Raw genomic sequence first — 25,329 nt, 5'->3', positions numbered from 1 at the left:
GATAGCGCTAACATTACAAATGAACATTTATCGGCCGATACCAGTATGGTGGCCGATATATCATGCATCCCTACTAGAACAATGATCAAGTACATAGTATAGTGCTCATTAGCAATCATGGTCAACAAAAATCGACACATGAATCACATTAAATTTGTTTTATTTTTGTGGAACATAGACTATGTGCCTTATCCCCTATCAAAAAAAAAAAGTAAATTGGAGTATCAGTCCTAGAAGGCCCCTTTCAAAACCCTCATATCTCTTTTTTAGCTTGAAGGACAAAAGGAGACACATTAGCTCTGATGGCCATTAATGTTCTTTCATGACTCCTCATCTTGTTCTGTGCCTCTTTGTTACCTCTGGCGAGTGTCTTTCTGTCTTTTCCTCTTTTTTTTCTGTCTGTCTCCTGTGGTACCTTGTGTCTGGGTTGTAAGACTTCAGAAGTGTGAAGTCAAAGGCGGATGCTTTTGAAAAGCTGAGCATCCTGCTGTCGTAGACTGCAGTTTTAGCCCGCAGCCTTTATTTTTGGAGCTAGCTCAGCCGTACGATGTCAGAAATAAAGTTGAAGACTTTCTTTTCTCTAGTGCTTTGTTGCATTAGACATACAGCAGTGCCCAAGTTAAGAAAGGTGTGAGATGTGAGCTCGTTCTCTTTCATTAATTCTCTGTCCTCTGCTTTGCCTGTCAGACTACTCTTAATAAAACTTTCCCCTTCATCTTTTTCCATTTTTTTATCTTTCTGAGTTCTCTTTCTCTGCTTGACTGCTAACTATTGTGTTGGACTTTGTCACTGTTCTTGGCAGATTTTTGAGGGGAATTTGAACTATGACACACCAGCATTGAGGACGGTGGAGCCTATATTGACACGCTTTGTTAGGGTGTACCCAGACAGAGCCACTCCTGCTGGGATGGGACTTAGACTGGAACTCCTGGGCTGTGAAATGGAAGGTAGGTTGAAAACTCATTCTCTCTCACACACACACACAAACAGTCATACTATGTTCCAGTCACATAACTGTTGCTCAGCTGTTTTTAAGGTAGTGTAACTTTAGCCAAGTGTAGCAAGTTAATTATTCGTAGCATTCTGCACCGCACATTTTGCACATTTTCAGTCTCATTGCATTGCCCACACAACTTTGTAGTCAGGCAAGCTAAAACAATAATCTTGTATGTGAATCATAAGTGAATCATAATCAGGGGGGCGTTTCCCATACAACGTAACTCGTTGCTTTACTACCATAGTACGATGCATCGTTGAAGAAATCAACTAGCTTTTACCCAAAACCATATCATCGCAAATTGGTTGTTCAACCACGTTAGTTAATGATGTCGCGCAGGTGGCAGTAAATAAGTAAACTTATTTTAATGAATAAAATTTTTTGACATTACATCTGAGGACTTATTCTAATTTTTCTCAGTTATTTTCATTTATTTCCAGTTTCAATCATAGGCTCATTCTTGCGAACTGGAGTACGTACGCATCTTCAAAAACAGCGCTTTAAATCTCTTGACAACCAAAAAGGCGTAAATGGCATATGCATTCTAAATAAAAGATAGATTGTACTGAATGTCAGCTTACTTATTTTGCTCAAGACAAGGATTTGTTAAGTCATGCAAACAAGACCACAGGACGAGAGCTGTCGTTCCAACCACATAATTTTGCGATGCTGTTCGTTGGTTTCGGGAAACAATTGTCACACAGCGATGGTAGCGATGTAACTTACGCCATAGTTGGCTAACAATGTTTTAGGGAAACGCACCCCTGGTTGACAAGATGATTCACTGATTTATTTGCGTCCATGCGCTGAAGATACTTCTTTCTTAAATAACTTCACTTTGCTAATACCTTATACCCTGCTGAGAAAGGATTTCGTTGCTATTTCAGATGCTATTTCATTAAATTTGGACTTATCCACTCAGGAGAACAGGGTATGGCTTAGCTTTCCTCATAATTACTTGTCCCGCCGATTCGGCATCTCCTACCCAGAAAAGCAAGGGCCTGAGACACTCCTAAATAACAGGACTCCTCACAGCTGGAGGAAATCTTTGGTCCACCTGCCTTGAAGGATTACGGAAAGGTCCTTGATGTCTTTCCCTCTGTCTTTCTGTCTGAATTAGTTTAGCTCTGATGGGGGGTATGTGTGTGTTTTCTGTTGAGGCAGCGTTAAGTGGATTTACATATTGGATTTCCGAGAGACTGTGAGACTTGTGTAAGCCACAGCATCCCATCGGGAGCTTTAGTCAGATGATAATGCTTGTTTTCACTTTTAACGTCAGCACAGTCCAACACTCTGTATATTTCTCTATCTTAGCTCAAACTCTCACAATCAAACAAGTGACCCCTTACATACACGTGCGCAATCCTAACAGCGGGGCGCCGAGTCCTAGCAGGAGTGTGTGATCAACAATGCAGTCCAGAGCCAGCGCGATGACCTCTCCGCGACCCCTCGGCTTTAGAGACTCTCTTTATAATGCCCTCGCTTCACCCGCACAGCTTACACTACAGCTCCCGTTTCCCCCGCTCATTTTTTCCCTCCTTCCATCCCGGGAAAGCCCTACAGGCTTATGGGCAGCTCATTACAAGCTGAGAGTAAACACAGGGCTTTAGGCAGATGTAGGCAAAGGCCACATCCAAAGGGGCACGGGCAGCCATAATGAGAGGACACGGCAGTTTCAGGCCCAGGGTGGAGTATAACATCCCCAACCCTGCAGCCTAAACCAGTCACGCACAGGACTGTATCAAAGGCTGCAGACTTGGAAAGACTACAGAAAGAGCATAATCATTAAGATGATTTGTGGATAGGGGACGCAGTTGATCCGTGGTCCGTACGGACCGGGCCCCACGGTTCGGCACGCATGTGATTCGCGGATTAACTGCTAAATTTAACCATCGTAGAGTTTATAGTTTGGACGTGTTTTGTCTTGCCAATTTAAACATTCGAACTATTTTAAACGCGGAAGAAGAAGCGAAAATCGGGACTTGCGCGTTGTGCACACAAAGAGAGAGAGGCTCGGATATTGCTCGAACACCATATTGATTCCTCTTTCGAGTTTCCTTGCCCTTGAACGGACACATACAAACAAAATTATGTCTAAATGCTCGTCTAAATACCCGTCTCGGCAAGAATTCTCTCGGTTACGTCAAAAGTAAACAGTTCAGAAAGAAACCAGATGTTTGTCAGTTTTTTCTGTCTTAAAGTGACAGCAGACACCTCATATTCCTACTGTTGTCTGTGTCATAAATGTTAATAAAATAAGGTTATGGAACAAGTTTACCACAATATATTAGTTCAAAAGACATTTAAAAGCATGTTTTTCCACTTAGGCTTTTGATCATACATGAGTGCTGAGGTACTGTTGTCACAGATGTCGAGTTTTTAAGAGTTTGAAGATGTTTTAGGTGTATTTAAGACCCTTAAGAGTCTGTGGGTCTAACAAATTGAGACTACATATTTTGCATATACTTTATTTATAGTTATTTGTGTTTGTTATATTTTTTTATATTTTATTGTTTGTGCAGCAATATGGTCCACATTGTTGTTATTATTATGTGCTTTATAAATAAATTGAAATTGGAATTAATATAACAAAATACAGCTTTAACAAACATGAAACTATATTTCATTTCTACAGTGAACAAATAGTGTTATTTTACATTTAGGCTTAATTATTAGTTTATGTACATGAATACTACTGTTAGACTTTGTAACTTTGTTATTTAGTATTCACCTCTGCTTGCAATTTGTGTATTTGTTCTTATTTTATTACTGACTGTTCACTTGTTTTTAATAATGTTTGAACTTTATAAGTTAGGCTAGTATTTTTTGATGTGGTATCGAAGAACTTCAAGTGAGCTTAAAGTAATAAATAAAAAGCATTTCGATCTTTAAGTAATAAATGAAAAGCAAAGTTACACAAAAATTATATATATATGTTTTTAAATATATATATATATATATATATATATATATATTTAAAATATATATATATATATATATATTATATACAGTATATATTTTTTTGTGTAAAAAGCAAAGTTACTCAAAAATTATATATAATTTTCTTAAATAAATAAATATATATATTTATTTATTTGTTTTAAAAAATTATATATAATTTTTGTGTAATTTTGCTTTCCGTTTATTACTTAAAGATCGAATTGCTTTTCATTTATTATTTAAAGCTCACTAGAAGTTCTTCAATACCACATCAAAAAGTACTAGCCTTGCTGATCCGAAAAATGATCCGATCCGTGGCTCAAGAACCGTAAATGATCCGAACCGTGAATTTTGTGATCCGTTGCACCACTATTTGTGGAGTGACCTACAAAAAAATGCCATGGTTGTACATGAGCATTCAGTAATCACTGATATGCCATGTTTTTTAAGATGAGAGGTGATTTATCACTTGTTGCTTTATTGCGTGACACTTGTGACATCTGTCTCTCTCTCTCTCTCTCCGCAGTGCCCACAGTGCCTCCTACTACACCCGCTTCCTCCACCACTCCTTCAGACGAGTGTGATGATGACCAGGCAAACTGCCATAGTGGAACAGGTGATGACTACGACCAGACAGGTGCTAACACTCGCCTGCAGAGACTGCACCCTTACCTACTGCATCTTGCTCCTCTTGCTATGCTAATCTCACTAGACTAACTGTCCCCGTTGCTTCTGCAAACACCAGACGCTTTTCTGCACTAAACACTCCTCACACCAGCGAACCCAATCATCACTTCCCCCATAACCACACTTACCACACTACTCATGCTAGAAATTAAGTATACGGTGCAAGGTATGCTAATTTTCTGTATGCATCTCATATTGAAACAAAGTACTACATTTGCCAAATGTGCTCCACTTGACCTTCCATTTCATTATAAAAGCCAGACAGTGATGAATGAACGGCGCGCGATATCAAATGCAATCTCAACGTCTACTTTGTGACTTCGTGGTCTGCCAAAAGTTAGGGTTTTTTGATACAGAATTGGATTAAAAATGCAAATTTACTGCATTTATTTATGAGGTGTCCCACAATGTCGCATTCTACAGTTTAAATGGTTCATTATCCTTGAATACTACATAGTGCTTCACATTAGTTTAAAAACAGCTGTATGTGCATTTTACTAATTCAACATGTACATCCTAAGGGCATGTACATAACAACAATAAAGGATACTAAATAAACTGTTTGCTTACTACATACTGATTTACATAATATTGAGGAATTAGTATGCAATATACAGTATATAGTAAGTTATTGGGCTCTATCTGGCACTGAGCGCAATTGACTTTGTACAGCGACGCATGTGTCATTCCTATTTTGCACCCGCGCACAGCAGGCTTTTCCCTCCACAGACGCACGTCAGTAAATTAGGGAATGAACTTGCGCTCCCGGGGGCGGTTCAGGGAAAAGAGGAGGAGTATTCCAGCGCAAACGTTCCCTGGTGCTATTTTGCAGTTTCAGAAAACAATTCCTCCACTGACCAGGAGAAACCTCGTCTAAAGTCAGTGGCGCGTTGCACATGTTATTCAGAGGCTATTTTAAGGGCGCATGCTAGGCCATAATCAATGTAGCGTGTGCACAACACACACACACTTTACTTCTCTGATCTACACAGATGCAGCAGTTTTCATTTTTGCAAATCATACATTATTACAGGGAAAAATATTACCACACGAGGGAAATCATTGTTGTGTCCATGAAGATGTGAAAAATAGGCATAAATCTAGCTTACACATTTACCCAAATGATCATACGCCTGTTTAACCGAAGCTAATCTGGGTGTGTTTCTCCGTCCCCAATGTCACTTCTCTGTGTTTTACGGGACCTTTACGTGTCTCCTCGGCTGTGAACCGCTCCTGGCAAATCCGCCGTTATAATAGCAATCCGCCATGGAACAAGCGCGCCTGCTCTTAAAGGGAATGTGAGATGTCGCTCTGATTGGTTTATTTCACGTTACGCCCAAACCACACCTATGAATAATGAAGCGACTTCAGACCAACACATTTTAGATTTGCGTCGGGCGCAAGAGTCATTTATCCCGCCGGTATAATAGCAACAGCGCCCGAGACCCGACCACAAAGTTACTTGCGTTTAGCGCTTGATACTTGCGTTTCAGATCGTTAAAAAAGGGCCCATTATTCCATTCCAATTCATAACTCATTACGTTTCTCATAAAAATAAAAAGTTGTTGTACCAGTACCTCACATTATGTAGCTTGCACTACTACATTTTCTTCTGCTCTCCTAGTTGCTAAAACTAACACTTGATTTAATATTCTGCCTCTAATCTCCTCTGTGTTCACATCAGTGCAGTCTCACAGAGTGTGTGTTGCACAGAATTACACTCCCCTCTGGTAAATGTTAAAAGTGAAGGTTCCACATGAAGAAAAATGTATTTGCATGTCTCATCTGGCAAAGTTCGTTTTAAAAAATGCTAAGCACACACAAAAGAGGGGAATTAGCACAGTCAGATCCGTTCCTCCTGATAATGCCCGAATAAAACATTACCCAGTGTCTCGCTTTAACTTTTCATCTAATGGCCTTCACTGTGTTCACACGGCAGGAGGAACCTCTGCGCCGGAGACGACCACAGAGATGAGCACCATTCCAGGTGAGAAAGGTACTCATCTTATAATACTTCCCTTCTTTGTGCACTCGCTATCTGTAATTTCTTTAATTATGCTGGATTTTGCTAATGCAAATTCTCTTAAAGGTGCGGCGTGCCATTTTTGCACCCCAGTTCAATTTGCAGAAACCATTATAAGTAAACAGATCATTGGTCACTTCCATGAATACTTTAAACACTATATAAAATAACTGTGTGTTGTATGCTGTCCAGCATGAGTTTGAGGTGGAGAAATCTGTTTGTCTGAACAAACAAAAAAAGGGATGCTGAAATCATGTGCCTTATTTGATGTATTTGAAAAACGTATTGAAATTACACAGAAATTACACACTGCACCTTTAAGAACGAATTTTCTTATTGTATGTTTTCTGTGTTCTGTTTGGTTGTTTAGGCTATTTGATTATAAGTGAGATGAGTATGTAATCTTGTTTGTGAAGTGTTCTTGTGAAAATCTATAAAGGGCCTCTTTGATTTGCTCATTCAGCATAATGACTGATTAGCCATTCAAGACTGCTCACTAATGGGCAAATGAGAAATGCCCCTTAACTGACCTTGCCTAATTAGCCAGTGTGTGTGTGTGTGTGTGTGTGTGTGTGTGTGTGTGTGTGTGTGTGTGTTTGGCCCTGTCTGAGCTTCATCACATCAAAACAACTGAATAGAATGAAGGTTCTAATAAGTGTGCGTGTGCGTGTGCGTGTGCGTGTGCGTGTGCGTGTGTGTGCGTGTGCGTGTGTGTGTGTGTGTGTGTGTGTGTGTGTGTGTGTGTGTGTGTGTGTGTGTGTGTGTGGTCCTAGTTGGTTACCATTGAGTAGATGTGTGCGCTTTCTATTATTGGATGTGGTTTATTTGCTATGACAAGCATTCAAAGCTGGTAGAACGTTCTGGACTGCGGTGAAACGTATCCTCGCTCTGTCCGCCACTGCGACAGACACAATCCATTTAGAGATGGAAAAGAAGAAATAACTTTTAATTGGAAACTGGCATTTTTTGCAGCGGCAGTGGCTGCGTGCCTGAGCTGCGGCTTTTAATGGGAAATTCTTTCCTCCGCATTCAGTGAGCAAATACCCTCCGAAACTCGCAGAGAATCCTGGCATTATTACGCGAGGCTTTATTAAACTGTCTAGAGAAGAAGCGCTGAGGATCTGCAGACACCGGTGTAGCTGACATACTAGACGAGCTTCTGCTTCTCTGTCCATCTCAATTCATCTCTCTCTCTCTCTCTCTCTCTCTCTCTCTCTCTCTCTCTCTCTCTCTCTCTCTCTCTCTCTGTATCTCTCACTCAATCTAACATCGTTAAATCCCTCCCTCGTTTTTTCACGTCAATCTCGATTTCAAAGCTTTATTGTTTTGTATGGTCTGTATTCTCTCTCAAGATCTAGCTATACTTGGTGTATAAATGTGGATTTGGCTTAGGCATAAAAGAATTTGGAAATGCTCATGCATAAATGCTGGGATTTTCTAATTTCTAAAAATAACTCTCTATTGCCATCAAGTGGACAATATAAAACATTCTGTTGTGGCCTATGGAGTCGAATCAAACACACACGGGTGTTTCAAAAAATAATAATGTTATTATATAGTTCGCAGCTGTTCAATATTATTAACAAAGATATTTATAATGTTACAAAAGATTTTATTTCAAATAAATTTCTATTCATCAAAGAATCCTAAAAATTAAAAATCCGAAGCTGTTTTCAACATTGATAATAATCATAAATGTTTCTTGATCATCAAATCATCATATTAGAGTGATTTCTGAAGGATCATGTGACACTGAAGACTGGAGTAATGATGCTGAACATTCAGCTTTGATCACAGGAATAAATTACACTTTACTGTATATTCACATAGAGAACAGCTGATTTACATTACAATAATATTTCACAGTTTTTACTGCATTTATGATCAAATAAATGCTGCCTTGGTGAGCAGAAGAGAATTTGATCATATTTATTCACATATTATATTTATTTCAGAATAGAAAAATACAGTATATTAATATAAATATAATAAAAGTATTATTGATTAATAATAAATATAAATAATAATTAATTAATAAATATTCTGTAAAAAAAAAAAGAGAGAGACTGTTTGCATGTCACTGGTTTGGTAATATAAAAAAGTGCATAATAATAATAATAATCTCCTGTGTGTGTGTTGTGTGTGTAGCGTTCCTGTGGTTTGCCTGTGACTTCGGCTGGGCCAGTGATCCCTCATTCTGCGGCTGGATGTCAGAGGACAGTGGCTTCAGGTGGCAGATCCAGTCCAGCGGCACCCCGACCCTCAACACCGGCCCAAACATGGACCACACCGGTAAGAGAAGAATCAACCCATAGACTTACAGCACAGAGAGTGTGAATCCTCCAAAGCTCACACACACACACTTCTCCTGCCTCAGGTGGATCGGGGAACTTCATCTACACACTGGCGACAGGAGCTCAGGAGACAGAAGTGGCTCGGCTGGTGAGTCCGTCGGTGTCGGGACAGGACTCGGACCTGTGCTTGTCTTTCTGGTACCACATGTTCGGGTCCCACATCGGCACGCTCCACATTAAACAGCGCAGGGAGACGAGCCAGGGCTCGGCCGATGTCCTGCTCTGGACCGTCAGTGGACATCAGGGTAACCGCTGGAGAGAGGGCCGTGTGCTGATCCCCCACTCCAGCAAACCCTACCAGGTATCACAGCGGCGTGTGACTCCTGCCTCACTTTGGCGGGTTGAATTTTACATATAACGAGGGCTTGACATGCACTATTTTGCTCACTGTGGCGAGTGGTTTTGAAAGTTTCTAGCCACTCAGCATTTTCACTGGCCACATTTTTAACATTGATACCATGGGGGAAAACTGCCATGTAGATATTGTTAACATTATCCCATAATTTTGCAGCAGGTTTATTAGGCTACTGTCACTTTAAAACCCTGATGCATTATCCATACTGTTTTATATAGCCAATATACTTGTCTTTATGTGCGTGTACTTTGGGTGTGAGCACTAAATCTGCGGGAATGAGTGAAATTATGCACAATACACGCAATCCCACGCCAAAATTCAAGCCCTGTTACACCAACAATATTCATCCGGAGCAAAAGAATCGAGTGAGTGAGGAGAGGCGGGGTTGTGTGTCACTCGCTGTCGGAGAGATGAGACAGAAAGAGACGCTGGTATGTATCGTGCGGAAGAGTGTATCGAAAAATCTATATTTCAGACAACACTACATTGCACTTACCTTATTATTTCAGATGCCCTTTTAAAAGACTACAATTTAAATAAATGATATTAAATAAAATTCAATCAGCCAAAGTGGCAAGTAGGAGTGACTGTGTTACACGCCACTGCTGAAATACACACACGTTTGGCAGGATGTCAAGCCCTGTATATAATATACATATTTTTCAATTGTAGACTTTTAAAAGGCATGTAGTGTTGATAAAAATATAGATTTTTCGATGAATATCGATACTGAAATATCAGAATAGATAAACGATACCAGCTGTTCTCTCTCTCTCATCTCTCTGACAGTGAGTGACACACAACCCCGCCTCTCCTCACTCACTCGATTCATTTGCTCCGGATGAATCTTGTTGGTGTTACAGTGCTTGAATTGCGTGTATTGCGCATCATTTTACTCAGATTTAGTGCTCACACTCAAAGTGTGCACATAAAGCCATCTCTCAGAACTAAATTGAGTTCTTTTTCACTGTTAATTGCACTTAAACAGTCAAATACACACAAAATAATGTCAAGATGCCAGACGAGAATTCACGTAAACACTGTCAGTTATGTTTGAACGTAAACAGTTGAGAAAGAAAACGCACATGTAACAGTATAATGGATCTGTGCATCAGGTCTTAAAGTGACAGTAGCCTAATAAACCTGCTGCCAAATTATGAGATAGTATTAAAAATATCTATATGGCAGTTTTTCTCCATGGTATCAATGTCAAAATTATGGTCAGTGAAAATGCTGAGTGGCTTGTAACTTTGGAAATCCATTAGCCACAGTGGATGAAGAGCAAAAGAGTTCATGTCAAGCCCAAGTATGTCACTAGTGAATGTAAATGATTGGCTTTTTTGTTGTTCCAAACCTGTGCGCTGTTATTATTTACACTGATTACATTTTAAACATATTTAAAATACGTTTGCCTTTATTTCAGGTGATAATTGAAAGCGTAGTGGAGAGGAAAAGCTGGGGAGACATTGCCGTGGACGACATCAAAATCCTAGACAATCTCAACATGGCCGACTGCAAGGGTGAGTCAACACAGAGCAGTGTCCTTGTTACATGTAGTTACTATAGTAATAACAGTACATTATGCATAATTACAGAACATGCAACTAACCCTCAACCAAACCCTAATCCTAATACTATAGTAAGTACATGTAGTTAATTAATACTACCCAGTACTTAAATGTGTAATTACACTGACACAATAATAAGTGTAGGCCAAAGATGACAAATTTGTCCCAAAAAATATTTTACTCCTATTGTCAATAAGGCAAAGGAGTGACAACATGTAAAAACATTTAAATAATATAATTTTAAATAAATATATAAAATTCAGTTATTTCAGAAGTTTCAGTAATTGAACGTTTTTCAGGGTTAACACTTTATTAATAATTTTTCCAGTCAATTGTGATTAGTTTTTTTTTTTGTTATTATTATTATTATTATATTTAAATAGCCATTTATAACTGATTAAATAATTTATATCTTAACATAACTAGAAAAAAAACTATTTATTAAAAAAAAAACAAAAAAAAAAAAACGTTTTCTGGGTCTAGAAATCACACTTTTAAAATTCCCTCATATATCCAGGTTTTCCGAGACAGTAAAACCCCTGGTTCTTAAATTAAAAAGGCAGTTGTTGAGGGAATATATTAAAATAAGAAATATGATTTTTACTTACACCTTGATATTTTTATATGCTTTTAAAGCTAAAATCAAGATATTTAAAGTTTGTTTGGTCTTATTATAAATGGATTTAAGCCATCGTGCAGCTGAGAACCTCTGACTTAGATGACAATACTGGACTTTAAACAGTTCCTGACGTGTTTTATGTCACCCTTTTGCAGACCCAGATGTCCCAGCAGAGCCGATCCAACCCGAGGACACCTTCAATGAAATCAGTAAGACTCTTACTCAAATCTGAGGCACACAAATGCTGAATAATGTTGAATCACTCTCAAAATTAGTGACTGAAGAAGGCTTATGTTACAGTGTGTTTGGAGGGCGTTTATATCACATTGCATTCATCTAAATTAAAAACATTTATTAAACATCACTGAACCAACCTATATACATTAATTTAAACCACCAAAACTCATTTTTAGAGGTTAAGAAATTACGAAAGCCCTGAACCGCAACGAAAAAAAAAAAAAAAAACGTAAAAAAAATATATTCTAAAATTACGAGAATAAAGTCGTAGCATTTCGAGAAAAGTTTAAATATTTCAAGAACAAAGTTGAAATATTTTGAGAATAAAGTTGCATTTCTTAAATAAATAAAAAGAATAAAAAGAAAGAACTTATACGGAAGACTGTATTCTGTTTTTTTCCGTTTATTCTCAAAATATTACGACTTCATTCTCGTAATGTTTGGACTTTATTCTCAAAATATTTAGACTTTAATCTCGAAATATTTAGACTTTAATCTTGAAATATTTAGACTTTAATCTCGAAATGCCACGACTTTATTCTCGTAATTTTTTTTATTTTTTTATCGTTGCGGTTCATGGCTTCCGTAAGAAATGGCTCTTTGCGGTAAAGATTTCAGGTTTGCAGGTACTCTCAAGCAGGCTTTGTTTTAATCCCTGTTCTATTCTAGTTGTGGACATCACAGACTTCCCCGAGATCGTGGAGAACCACGAGATCAGCGGAGCCGGGAACATGCTGAAGACGCTGGACCCCATCCTCATCACCATCATCGCCATGAGCGCGCTGGGAGTGTTCCTCGGCGCCATCTGTGGCGTGGTTCTGTACTGCGCCTGCTCACACAGCGCCATGTCCGACAGGAACTTATCCGCCCTGGAAAACTATAACTTTGAGCTAGTGGACGGCGTCAAGTTAAAGAAGGACAAGCTCAGCTCACAGAACTCGTACTCGGAAGCGTGAGGCGACCAACCAATGAGAGGGAACCTCTCCTCAGGGAGGGCGGGGCTAAAACGGACTGCCGATGCCATCCGATTGGAGGAGGACAAGGCTCTGTGGTTCAGTGAACCAATGGGAGGACGAGGGACTGAGCCGTGCTTTTCTCAGGAGCTGCAGTGAACGGAACCTACCACTAGGGGGACACTGTGTACAAAACATTGAATTCAAGGATTTAAAAGAAACAAACAAAAAACAAACAAAATGAAAAATAAGAATATGTACAGATGATTGAAATGATTATTTTAATTTTATTGTTTTGTATTATTTTTAGTTGATCATTTTTACAATCGGATGCTGGTGTTGAGACCAATATATAATAATGTTATAAAGTATTTATCTTTTTTTTTCTAGGAGGGAAAAAAAAATCATTTATTTTTTATTTTAAAAGATTGTTTTGCGCTTTAAGGAGATGTGTAAAAAAAAAAAAAAAAAAAACCCAAATGAACCATATACGACCAAGGGAAGGTAATTACCCAGTGGTAGGGTAAAGATCAACGGGGGTGGAATATCATCCAGCCCTGATGCATTCTGGGTATGGTTCAGTCAGTGCCTTTGGTACATCTTTTTTGGCCTCCTCAGTTGTTGTTTTTTTTTGGTGTTTTTAACCCTTTAGTTCTCAAAAAAGGCTGTCGGTCGAATCTGCAAAACAAAACCCGGTGAATTCATAAGCGCTTTAATGTTGAAATCCTGCATATTGTACATAAGTTTTAATATATTTTAATGCCCTTTTCAAAGAAACGAGTAAAAGGACAAAAAAAGAAAGCTGCAGTATCCCCTTTTTTCTTGGGTTGTATGTTGTAAATACAATCGTCTGACTGTTTTTGTGAAAGTGAAACGTGTGCTTTTTTTCCCGTCCTGTTTTGTTATTTTGCTACGCTCCCAAAAGATGCAGCCCTTGTTCAGAACAGATCCAGTGCACATTTCATCACGGGAATCCATCATATCGACGTTATAATCACACCAACAAACAAAAACTAAAAAAAGCTCATCATTGCCTTGCTTTGTTTTTAAGTGAACGGCCCCAAATATCTCATCGAAGTGCTTGTCGAGCTGGAATCAGCCTCTCGTACTGTCACTTTAAGAGTGGTGCTAATAAAGTACTTTTTTTATTGTTTTGCTATTAAAGTTCTCATGTGAGCGCTTGATTGCGTGATGATGTCATAGTCATTGGCCTTGTGTCTGTACCAAAGGACTGTTGCCTCAAACCGCAGGGTCCAATCACAACAACCCATTGTCGTCATGTGACATCTCGATCTCATCTCATTGGTTCGCTGGTTTCGTGGCTCATTATCATTCCGTTCTTGGACTGGTGGATGGATCTGACTTTAGCAATGACATCACATATAGTTTAACCAATAACAGGGCTTCACTGCTGACAATACTAATGTTTTCTACAGGTTTCTTGGTATGTTCATGTAATGTGTTGTATACTGTGGCAAACACTTTTTTTTTTTTTTTTTTGTTCTCCCATTTCTTTCCGATGACATGAATCCACGTGCTACATGTGTGTGTTAATGGTGACTGGCTTCAGTCGGGATTCTGTGAGAAAGCATACTGTAGCATTAACTAAAACGAAACAATGTTGCACTGATCAATATATTTGATGAAGTTTATGTGTTTATAGCATTCATTTGTACAAAAGACAACGGAGATGATAAAAGACAGTGTTCATTTTTTAAAAAAATATAGTTTCAGAATATGTAACACGATTCTGAAATGGTCAATTATCGAGATGTTTTCATTATTGAAAAAGGTATACAGATTTCCTATAGTAAAGTTCACATTTACCTGACCCGGTTATCTTTTCGTTTTTGTACTGTCGTTTAAATTTTGTGCCGATTTTCTTTTCTTTCTTTTTTTACGAGAAGATGCGGAAGCAAAGAAAAAACTTTTATTTTCAATACTGCCTCTGTAATTTGCTGTTGTAGGAAGGAAAAAAAAATGAATAAAAACAGCAAGGCCTTAAAATGGATTTCAATGTTTTGTATTTGAGCATCTGCATCACAAGAGGGGAAAACTCTGTCTCTGATCCAATCAGATCAATGACATTCCAAAAATTCAGCTCCAATAAATGTTTCTGAAACTAATTTTCTCTTTTATAATTTTTTTTTTATGTTTCTTTTTAATGCATCTTTGTTTTAGTTTGAATAATTTCCCAGATTTGAAGCAGAAAGACATGCATGCAGATGTAGAGAGAGGGCGCCGTTGAGCAACTTCATGACGAGAGAAGACTTTGGAAATGTGTGACTGCAATTAGAAATTACATGTGTTTTAGTTCACCAAAAACCAGTACATTCGGCAGTACCGTATTTCACTGACAATAGAATAAGTAGCCTAATTAGCATGCAATTAAGTGTCCATAAGCATTACATTATTATAATAGCTATATGTCTTCTGTTATAAGTAATCTTTTCTTTTTTTAAGTTTGCTTCAGCCCGTGTTCTGATATGATGGCTGCGTCCGAAAGGTACTTATTTTGAATAAGAAATTACTTAACAAATGTTTAAAAAAAAAATTCTGTATAGTATGAATGTTTGTAGTATTGAATGTAATCTGTACGTACTACATTCGCCATGTTTGTCATTGTTATGTGACCTATGATGTCAGTTATGTTGCTTCACTTCTCACCTACTCTATTATACTGTGAATTCAGAGATAGTACTCTTGTCACATACTGTTTTCCGCCTTATAGTAGGGAAGTATGTGATTACGGACGCAGCCACACACACACACACACGTGCATTGGCTTGAAAAATGCAGGTTTTTTATCATGATTTGAGTGTTTAGAAACAAAATTTATGTTGTCACATTTCATTAGTGACTTCAAATATGAAATTAAATCATAAGCTTTGGAGATTTTGATGTTTCCACATTCAAAGAGATAGGAGCTGTGCTTGCATGAGGCGTTTTTAAGATGGCCGCCGACTGAAATGGGACTTTGACTGGACTTTTTTTATGAGATATAGTCTTTGTGACAACTAGTCAAGTCTTTGGATTAAACTCTCAAAACACATTTGGAAATAGACAGAAAATATGACACTGGTCTCGTTTAAAAAGCAGATATATTTCCTTGTCTTTCTCTGAGTCCACATGTGGATGTTTGGAGTTCAGCACGAAACACCAGGAGAGAGTAACACAAGCTGTCTTTCATTACTCAACACAGCTCCTCAATGCTCGAGATTATCGATCAAAACAAAACCAATTGCCGGAATATACAACATGAAGAGGGTTGAGCTGAAAATCAATGCAATCTTTCGGTTAAAACAGCTTTAATCAACAAAAACACACACACACCGCCTCCGTCTCAAAGGACTGGTCGCACATGCTATTAGTTCTGTGCTCAAAACACACACAAAGATGGGAAATATGTGGGTATTATAAGAAATCTCAAATGATGAGCTCTTTCATGTACAACATTGCAAAATATAACATTTAGCAAAATAATTAGTTTTGAAGTAAATTACTGTAAGATTTTCTGAACATTTCAAACTAAAACCACGGCTGATCATCCTGTCATCAAGGTTAGCATTAGCATTTAAAGGGGTATCATGTGACTTTTCTATAAATAGTAATTAGTAAATAGTAACATTAGTAAAACTAATTCCATTCAGTCTATTGTTTATTTTTGTATGTGTGTGGAATATTAAATAATATATAGGCCTACTGAGAATTTAGGTTGGTGAAAAGCAGTATATGACACAGAATTCACAGTAGGCTACTCATAAAAAGAAAAGTACCAGTATCCAGTGAGATTCTGAAGTGTGCACAAGATGGACACTTTACTATCCCATGAGGCCACGGGAGAGGATTCATGAATGACAGTGAACCGACGCAACTGACGCTGGTGGGTCATGATAATGGCGAATGTAGGACAGACACACACATTCATGTTATAAAGTGTACTTTTTAGCGGTCATGGAGTCATTACTTATTTAAAATAAGTACCTACTGTGATTTCAGATGTGCATCACTTCAGATTCAGGTCTTTTGTTTTGTGTTTTACTCAAGAGACCTTTAAATGAGTGAGCAAAGATGAGCATAACTGATGACCATCATATGCAGATTTATATCTAAAAGTTTTTTTCTTCTAATCTTCTCATTAACATTTAGATATTTGATAAAATGCCAACGAACTAGCAAGGTTAGCTGATTACCTAGATATCGCACTCAGTTCATTCTGCTGTAACTTCAGTGAAACTGTTGATCAATCACGTCATTTATTCCAGATGATATGCCAGATTGATTCCACAATATAACAAGTGCTGCTAAATTCCGAATTTACAGCAGAAATGTGAAAGATTTTAATCTCTCAATCAAAATGTGTATTGAAATGCCACCTCTTCTTCTTCTTTTGGTATTTTATGGTGGTTGGCAAAACAAAGGATAGATGCATTACCGCCACCCACTGGGATGGAGTCTGGACCATTGATGGGATGGGAAGATTTTTTTTGTAAATAAAATAATTCTACTAGCTTCTAATCCTATTAAACAATTCCATCTTTCTTAAAGTCCCCCTGTAGTCAATAATTGTATCCCTTAAAACTCATCTTTGATCACCAAAATGACATATTTAAACGTGTTTTTCCTTGAAAACAAATTTCTCCATGCCTTAAAATATCTTGACTGTAACTCGACACCCTTTCCTCATTTAGAAATTCGCGGTTCTATGAATATGCAAATGAGCCCCGCCTCCACTCCCTCACTCAGCTCAGAGATCCACTGGTTGACGATCACACGTTGATCTGATTGGTTACAAGGTAGTTTGTGACGTCAGAAACACCAGCGATTTCAAAGCGTGTTTTTGAGACTGTCTTTGGTTCACTGCAGTTTTAAGGAGGAAATACTCAGCAATGCTGTCGACTTATGAACTTACACATGGTTTGTCTTAAATCATATTAAAAACACCACATATAAACAACAAACCTTGATCTTAAACTATCTCATTAATGTATTAAATATTCTATGATGGTTCAATCCATTATACAGCAGTGTTTTAAGTACAAGATTTCCTATCCCCATTTCTCTTAATTTTTTCAACATAAATATTCTTTCATTTTCATAAGCAGTTCAATATATTAGTGCATGCTGTGTACAGTTTCTGCTGATCCACATAAACTACAACTCCCAGACTCATGTTTGTTCATTCTATCTAGGGAATAATTTAGAGTTGTGCCCAAGTCAAGACATGAAGACCTCCGATGCAAAAGCCTCTAAAAGCCACATCTGTCAAAAATGAGATAATAATATTGAGTGAATGCTCTCCGGACATAGTCCTATACGTTCATCTCACTTCAAACTCACTAAATCCGCCTCAGCCCATTGATAGGAGCCTGATAAAAATGTTAATATTAAAGAAAAACGTTAGACGGACTTGTGCTCTTCTTTATGGAACGTCTCCGGTTACTTAACTGTAACCTTGTTCCCTGAGAAAGCGGAACGAGATGCTGCGCTGCTCAGCGCATTGGGAACGTCTTTAGTCGTGACCAGCTGTGAATATTGTGTGTAACACGTCGATAGAATTGACCCGGAGGTAATATAGCCTCGGTCGATGACGTCATCGGCGCGCACCCGCAACACGAGGCTATAAATAGATGAGCCACAGGTGCATCGTCAGGATATTTTGTCTGAAGAGCAGTCCTGGGACATCTTCAGCACGGCAAAGTAGCGCAGCATCTCGTTCCGCTTTCTCAGGGAACAAGGTTACAGTTAAGTAACCGGAGACGTTCCCTTTCGAAAGCTACAATCGATGCTGCGCTGCTCAGCGCATTGGGAACGAGAATACCCACGCCGCCGTGCTTGAACATGTCTGGACCCCCACGGTTGTGCATGTGTGTTTCACAAGAACGCAAGAAGGCCTAGACATTAGCTTGTGATGTCGACTCAAGGACATGAGAGCCCGGAGTGGCATGAACATCTAAACTATAAAATCTTATGAATGTGTGCGGAGAGGACCAACCTGCCGCATCACAAACCTGTTGTAGGGGGGCACCTCTTGCCAAAGCACTAGAAGATGCGACCCCCCTGGTGGAGTGAGCCCTAAGACCTTTAGGCGAAGCTTGACCGCGCGCCTCATAAGCAAGAGCAATAGCATCCCTAACCCAATGAGACATGGTCTGCTTGGTGGCAGCTGATCCTTTGTTACTACCACCATAACAGACGAAGAGTTGCTCTGACTTACGCCACTGGCTAGTGCGGTGGACGTAAGCCTGAAGAGCACGAACTGGACACAGTCTGTGAGATTTCTCCTGCTCCGGCGTTGTGAACGGTGGAGGGCAGAAGGCTTCTAGAATGACCGGATGTACAGCCGAAAATGGAACCTTAGGCAGGTAATCAGGATGAGGATGCAAAATCACTTTCACCATTCCTGGGGCAAAGTCTAAGCAGGATGGAGAGATAGACAGAGCCTGCATATCCCCAATTCTCTTCAAGGAAGTTATTGCCATTAGAAAAACCATTTTTAGAGTCAGAAGTTTATCAGACGCTGATTCTATAGGTTCAAAGGGGGTGTCAACCAGACCCTCGAGAACTGTAGCTAAGTCCCATGAAGGGATCTTGGTTTTTACTGGAGGCCTCAGTCGCCTGGCCCCACGAAGGAAGCGAGAGAGCAGAGGGTGTCTCCCGAGCGGAGCCCCGTCTACCAAGGCGTGGCAAGCCGAAAGAGCGGCCACATAAACCTTAAGAGTAGCAGGGCATGTGCCCGTTGACAATTTCTCTTGCATGAAGTCCAGCACTGAAGCAACCTGGCAGTTGACTGGATCCACATTGTGTACAACACACCATCTTTCAAAAACACCCCATTTCTTGGCATAACTTTGTCTAGTGGAGGAAGCCCTAGCACTTAGAATGGTCTCAATAACGGCAGGCGAAAGCCCAGTGTCCCTCAGTTGGTTCCCATCAGGGGCCAAACGTGAAGATTCCACAGGTCGGGCCTGGGATGGAATATCGTGCCCTCCGCCTGAGACAGAAGGTCCCTCCTCTCCGGAATCGCCCACGGCGAGCCGTCGAGGAGAGATATTATCTCCGAGAACCATACTCTGTTCGGCCAACGCGGCGCTATCAGTAAGAGGCAAGACCCTTGTTGGCGAACCCTGGCTAGAACTCCCGGGAGCAGAGAAACTGGAGGAAACGCATACAGGCGCATTTTGGGCCATGTGTGCGCCATCGCATCCAGACCCAGAGGAGCTGGGTGACTCAGAGAGAAGTAAAGGGGACATTGCGCTGTCTGTTGTGAGGCGAAGAGGTCCACCTCCGCTTTGTAAAATTTGGTCCAAATCTGTTTCACTACTTCCGGGTGGAGTTTCCATTCCCCCGTCGGTAGTGTCTGTCTGGACAGTAAATCTGCTCCCACATTCAAATGCCCTGGAATGTATACTGCCCTGAGTGACAGGAACTTGTCCTGGGCCCAGAGAAAAATCTGCCTCGCTATTCTGTTCAGATTGCGTGAGCGCAGACCTCCCTGGTGATTTATATAAGAGACTGCAGCTGTGTTGTCCACCCGCACTAGGACATGACAACCCCTCAATTGATGGAGAAAATATTTCAGAGCCAGAAATACGGCCATCAGCTCGAGGCAATTGATGTGCCAATCGAGCTGATGGCCCTCCCATTCCCCTTGAGCTGGACGGCCACCTAAGACCGCTCCCCAGCCCATCAGGGAGGCGTCCGTCGTTAGCAGTCTGCGACGACACGGCGCCCCTAGAGTGGGACCCAAGGTTAGGAACCGGGGTCTGAGCCACAGAGATAGTGTACGAAGCCCGCGGCGCGTCACTTTTATTTGCCTTTGAGGATTGGCTCTTGGATGAAACCCTCTGGCTTTTAGCCACAACTGAAACGGTCTCATGTGCAACAGCCCCAGAGGAATCACCGTGGAGGCTGATGCCATGAGACCCAACATTCTTTGATACTGACGAACAGTACGAACTTGGCCTAGCTTGACTTTGGTCATGGTCTGCCGTATGGTCTCGACTCGAGCAGGAGACATTTGTGCCCGCATCGTAACCGAATCCCATACGATCCCGAGATAATTCGTTCTCTGAGCAGGAGAAAGAACACTTTTCTTGGTGTTGAGCTTCAGCCCTAGAGAAACTAGATGAGCTAACACGATATCTCTGTGTTGGAGCGCCATCTCTCGAGATTGTGCTAGAATTAACCAATCGTCTATGTAATTCAAAATGCGAATGCCCCGGAGTCGCATTGGAGCCAGTGCTGCATCCATGCACTTTGTGTATGTGCGGGGTGACAGTGCTAGACCGAACGGAAGAACCCGAAATTGGTACGCTTCGCCCCCGAAAGCGAACCTCAGGAATTTCCTGTGTTGTGGCAATATTTCTATGTGAAAATATGCGTCCTTCAGATCGATCGTGACGAACCAATCGTGATGTTGTATTTGCGACACGACCGTCTTGACGGTTAACATCTTGAACTTGAGTGCTTTGACTGTGCGGTTTAAGCCTCGAAGATCTAAGATTGGACGCAACCCCCCATCCTTTTTGGGTACTAGGAAGTATCTGCTGTAATAACCTGACTCCCTCTCTGGAAGAGGAACACGTTCTATGGCCTCTTTGATCAGAAGAGTTTGCAGCTCTTGCAACAGTACATGCATCTGCTCCGGTTTCACGGTAGTGAAAATCACGCCGTTGAAACGCGGAGGACGACGAATAAATTGGATTCTGTATCCTAACTGTACTGTGCTTAATACCCACGCAGAAACGCCCGGCAGAAGTTTCCACGCTGCCAGACTTTCCGAGAGTGGTATTAATTTTAATACTTCCTTTTGAGGGGATATTAGATGTTCCGTGTCCAGAATGACGGCCGGAAACGACGGAACATCTAATATTTCGCTGGAAACCGCTGCCCCCCGAGGCACGAGAGGTGGCGGGGATGGAGTGGTTTTGTGAGGGTAGCGGGAAGGGGCGAAGAGATCTTGAACGCGCCCCATCCCGCGGGGGACTACCCCCACTAGATTGGGCGCCAGACCATCAGGACTTTCTCTTTTTATTGATAATAGTCCTGAGGTCTGGTCTGGGAGGTTGCTGAGTCTGGCGAGTCTGTCTCCAGTCTTTCTGAGGGGGAGCACGACTTGCCACACTCTGCTTTTTCTCCTCCCTAGCTTTTGAAGGACCGGGGCGGGGCTGGGTGGCCGACGGCCCCTCCCCTTGAGTGCGGCGAGGAAGGAACTGAACATACGCCTCTTCGTGTTTTTTTACGTCCTTAAACCTATTGACGACCGTATTAACGGAATCGCCGAATAAGCCTGATGGTGACACAGGTGAGTCTAATAAAAAAACACGATCTTTGTCTCTGATGCCAGTGAGATTGAGCCACAGGTGCCTCTCCGTGCTGACCAAAGCGGACATAGAACGGCCGATGGCGCGAGCCGTTTGCTTGGTCGCGCGAAGAGACAGGTCTGTGGCTCGGCGCAGTTCAGAAAACGCTTCCTCATCGATCGTATTGCCTGCACTCAAATCCTTCAACAGGTCAGCCTGGTACGCCTGTAACACTGCCATAGTGTGCAGCGCAGCACCAGCCTGACCTGCAGCTTGATAAGCTTTCCCTACGAGCGCTGATGTTATTCTACATGGCTTCGAAGGGAGGGTAGGTCTCTTTAACGAAGATGCCGCGCCAGGCGAGAGATAGCCCGCGAGCGTCTCTTCAACCTGTGGCATCTCCGTATACCCCCGCGACTTCGCACCCACGATAGTCGAAAAAGTCGACGTCGAGGGTACAAAGACACGGGAAGTATATGGTTTACTCCATGACTTAGATAGTTCGTCATGGAGGTCCTCGAAAAAGGGGAGAGACTGATGTTGCGTTCTCTCCCCCTTGCCACCGGACAGAAACCTATCCCCTAGCTTAGACTGTTTGGGGGTCTCTTGTTCGCGTGGCCAGTCAAGCTGTAACCTGGCCACCGCGCGAGTAACCACCTCGAGTAATTCCTCGACAGATCTTTTATCACGAGTGGAATGCTCAGAGGCGGGCTGCTCGCGGTCCGAAGACCCAAGAGATATATCATCCCCCTCGTGAACCGAAGAGGCGCCGGAGCGCGCTTCGAGATCACCAGGAGGGATGCGTGGATCTGGTGATGCAGCAAGCGAAAGGGACGGACCCGTCTCTTGCTCATCATGCAGATCCATACGAGAGCCCCACGATGGTAATGCGGGTGCGGACTGGAAATAGTTCAGACGGGAGCGAAGCATCTTAACTGTGAGCTGGTCACAATGCTCGCACCCGCCTTTCTCTATAGCCAGAACCGCGTGCTCTTCCCCCAAACAAACAAAACAGTAATCGTGTGTATCCAGCTCAGACATGGGACGGGAGCATGGAGGAACACAACGCTTACTGATTTGTTGGCTCATTTCTCTTTCTTTTTTTTTACTTTTTAAACTCTTTGTTGTAACGTGAGAGAAAAAGATTTGAGAATGAGAAATTTCTGCACACTGCCTGACAAAAACTAACTCCTAACAAAGATCTGAGAACAGATGAGAGTAGAGAGAGTGTTTTCAACGCACACATGCACAGAATGGTCTGAAGACAAAAGACCTGACGATGCACCTGTGGCTCATCTATTTATAGCCTCGTGTTGCGGGTGCGCGCCGATGACGTCATCGACCGAGGCTATATTACCTCCGGGTCAATTCTATCGACGTGTTACACACAATATTCACAGCTGGTCACGACTAAAGACGTTCCCAATGCGCTGAGCAGCGCAGCATCGATTGTAGCTTTCGAAAGGGAACCGCGTTTATCATCCCATGTAGTTCACACAGAGGATCACGAGAGGGCAGTGCTGTACATGCAATGACAATTACTACCTACTGTAACTACATGTCTTCATCTTCTGAAACTAGGAGAAAGACCTGTTTAATGACATAATTATGTATACTGTATATATTACATTGATCAAATGCAATTTGCTCTTACTGCCTGTGTATAATTTAAATGAGTCCAAATAATAAACTTAAATCCTGCAACATTTTTACCCCGCTTCTGGAGTCACTCCTGAAGTATTCCAGGATTCAGGAATCCGTTGCGAAAGCTGCATTGCCTCTTTTGGGCGTCTCGTTTTCTTGTGCTTAGGTAATCATAGCAACCAATGCTTTCTGGGTCTGTTTTCTGAACATGATACAGGATCTTTTTCCATCATTCCTTTTTGTAATGAATCCACCCAAAACTTTCAACATCAAGCCTGGTTTCCCTCTTTAAAATGCTTTTCTTTTTTTCTTTTTTTTACTGATTTAGTAACAGAACTTATTTCATTATTTTTATCTCTCTCTCACTTCTCTTCTGTGTTCCTATTTCTTTGGAATTTATAGTTTAATTAAAGCTATTTTTTTAGATTCTAGGGTATAAGAAACATTTATATGTGCCAAAACTGTATCAATAATTACATTATAATCAGGGGGGAGGGGCCTAATACTGAATTAAAAGTGGGCTTGGGAAGAGCCAGAGCAGGAACAAAGTTTTACATGTAAACTATTGTGCTTATTTTTTTATATTTTATTATAATAATGACCATTTATGAAAGTTAATACCTTTCTGATGAGAGAGACATAATGAAAATGTAATTATTGCGTTTATCTATATTAAATTACAGTTTTATCTCCAATTAAAATAACATGTAAAGATTTAATTAAAATATGTACCTTCTCATGGCATGCTGTCTTGTTACTTTTAGATACAAATTATGAGTTTGTATACCAATCAAAATACATACAATTACATCACATATAACATAAAGAGAGATTGGGCTACAAAATAAAATGTAAAAAATACAGAAAATAACTTATAATTCCTAACATAATCGTTTTTACATAGGCTTACATTTATTTAATACTTAAAGACAATCACTGAGGCAAAACCACCTTTTCTATTTATTTTTTATCAGACATTAAGGACATAACATAAAACATTTACAACTATAACAAGACATCCAAAAAGATAACTCAACTAAAGGACGAAAGTCATTACACTGGAGAGAATCAATATACAAATGAAAATCAGCCATAAAGTCCTTCAAACAAGGGTTAGCGTTATTTCTTTTACTTTTATGAATATGAAATTTACCCACCTTATCCATTTAGTGTTGGAGTCAGAGGGTTCGTGACGTCATTATTCATCTGCGATGATGACGTCAGGAGGGGGCGGGGCCTGTGGGAGACTCTGCTGACCTCATACTTTTCCCTCCAGCGTTCACCAGCTCTTCTTTCTCTCCGATGCGAACGCTCCGACGACCATAAACGCGAGTTTGTGGAATACTTCATTTCACAGCGGCGGACGCGGAATGGATTGTTCTGTGTGATTTGTTTTGCCTGAAGGATTTAAGGGAAGTTCTTTAAGGGTTAAAGAGAAACAGAAGGATACACGTTGACAAAAGACCCCTATGAGGCTTCGAAAGTGAAGAGAGAAAACTAGTAATAAAAGCCATAAGGTAAATTTATGCTGTCCGCCGAATGAAAGAGCACTGTTTTTATCGTGGTTTTATTTTGTTTTGATTATAGTAAATGCTGAAGTGTTTTTTTTTTTTTTTTAAATCAGATGTGTGTGAAATGTGAGGTAAA

At 40.6% G+C, this 25,329-nt stretch overlaps 2 protein-coding genes across 10 annotated transcripts in view; both read left to right on the top strand.

Annotated features, from left to right (window-relative positions):
- Positions 1 to 14,856, top strand: part of nrp1a (neuropilin 1a) — a 65,785-nt gene extending 50,929 nt beyond the window's left edge. For 2 of the 8 annotated variants that reach the window (XM_081353101.1, XM_081353102.1), the window contains 8 exons: positions 803 to 947; positions 4,464 to 4,574; positions 6,564 to 6,611; positions 8,796 to 8,939; positions 9,025 to 9,302; positions 10,780 to 10,876; positions 11,699 to 11,752; positions 12,450 to 14,856. In XM_081353101.1, the coding sequence (XP_081209227.1) occupies positions 803 to 947; positions 4,464 to 4,574; positions 6,564 to 6,611; positions 8,796 to 8,939; positions 9,025 to 9,302; positions 10,780 to 10,876; positions 11,699 to 11,752; positions 12,450 to 12,736 (1,164 nt within the window). In that variant the 3' untranslated portion in view covers positions 12,737 to 14,856. Of the gene's footprint in view, positions 1 to 802; positions 948 to 4,463; positions 4,575 to 6,563; positions 6,621 to 8,795; positions 8,940 to 9,024; positions 9,303 to 10,779; positions 10,877 to 11,698; positions 11,753 to 12,449 lie in introns of all 8 variants that reach the window. The other 6 variants (XM_081353106.1, XM_081353105.1, XM_081353104.1 and 3 more) reach the window with 3 other exon arrangements.
- Positions 14,857 to 24,909: 10,053 nt separating this feature from the next.
- Positions 24,910 to 25,329, top strand: part of itgb1a (integrin, beta 1a) — a 57,404-nt gene continuing 56,984 nt past the window's right edge. For both annotated transcript variants that reach the window (XM_081353242.1, XM_081353241.1), the window contains exon 1: positions 24,910 to 25,199. The gene's annotated coding sequence lies outside the window, so the exon portion shown is untranslated. The remainder of the gene's footprint in view (positions 25,200 to 25,329) is intronic.

The sequence above is a fragment of the Scardinius erythrophthalmus genome, assembly GCF_964197995.2.
Source record: "Scardinius erythrophthalmus genome assembly, chromosome: 22".
Classification (NCBI taxonomy): Eukaryota; Metazoa; Chordata; class Actinopteri; order Cypriniformes; family Leuciscidae; genus Scardinius; species Scardinius erythrophthalmus.
Note: the sequence above shows the minus strand (reverse complement) of the source record. Positions and strands in the feature narration are given on the sequence as shown.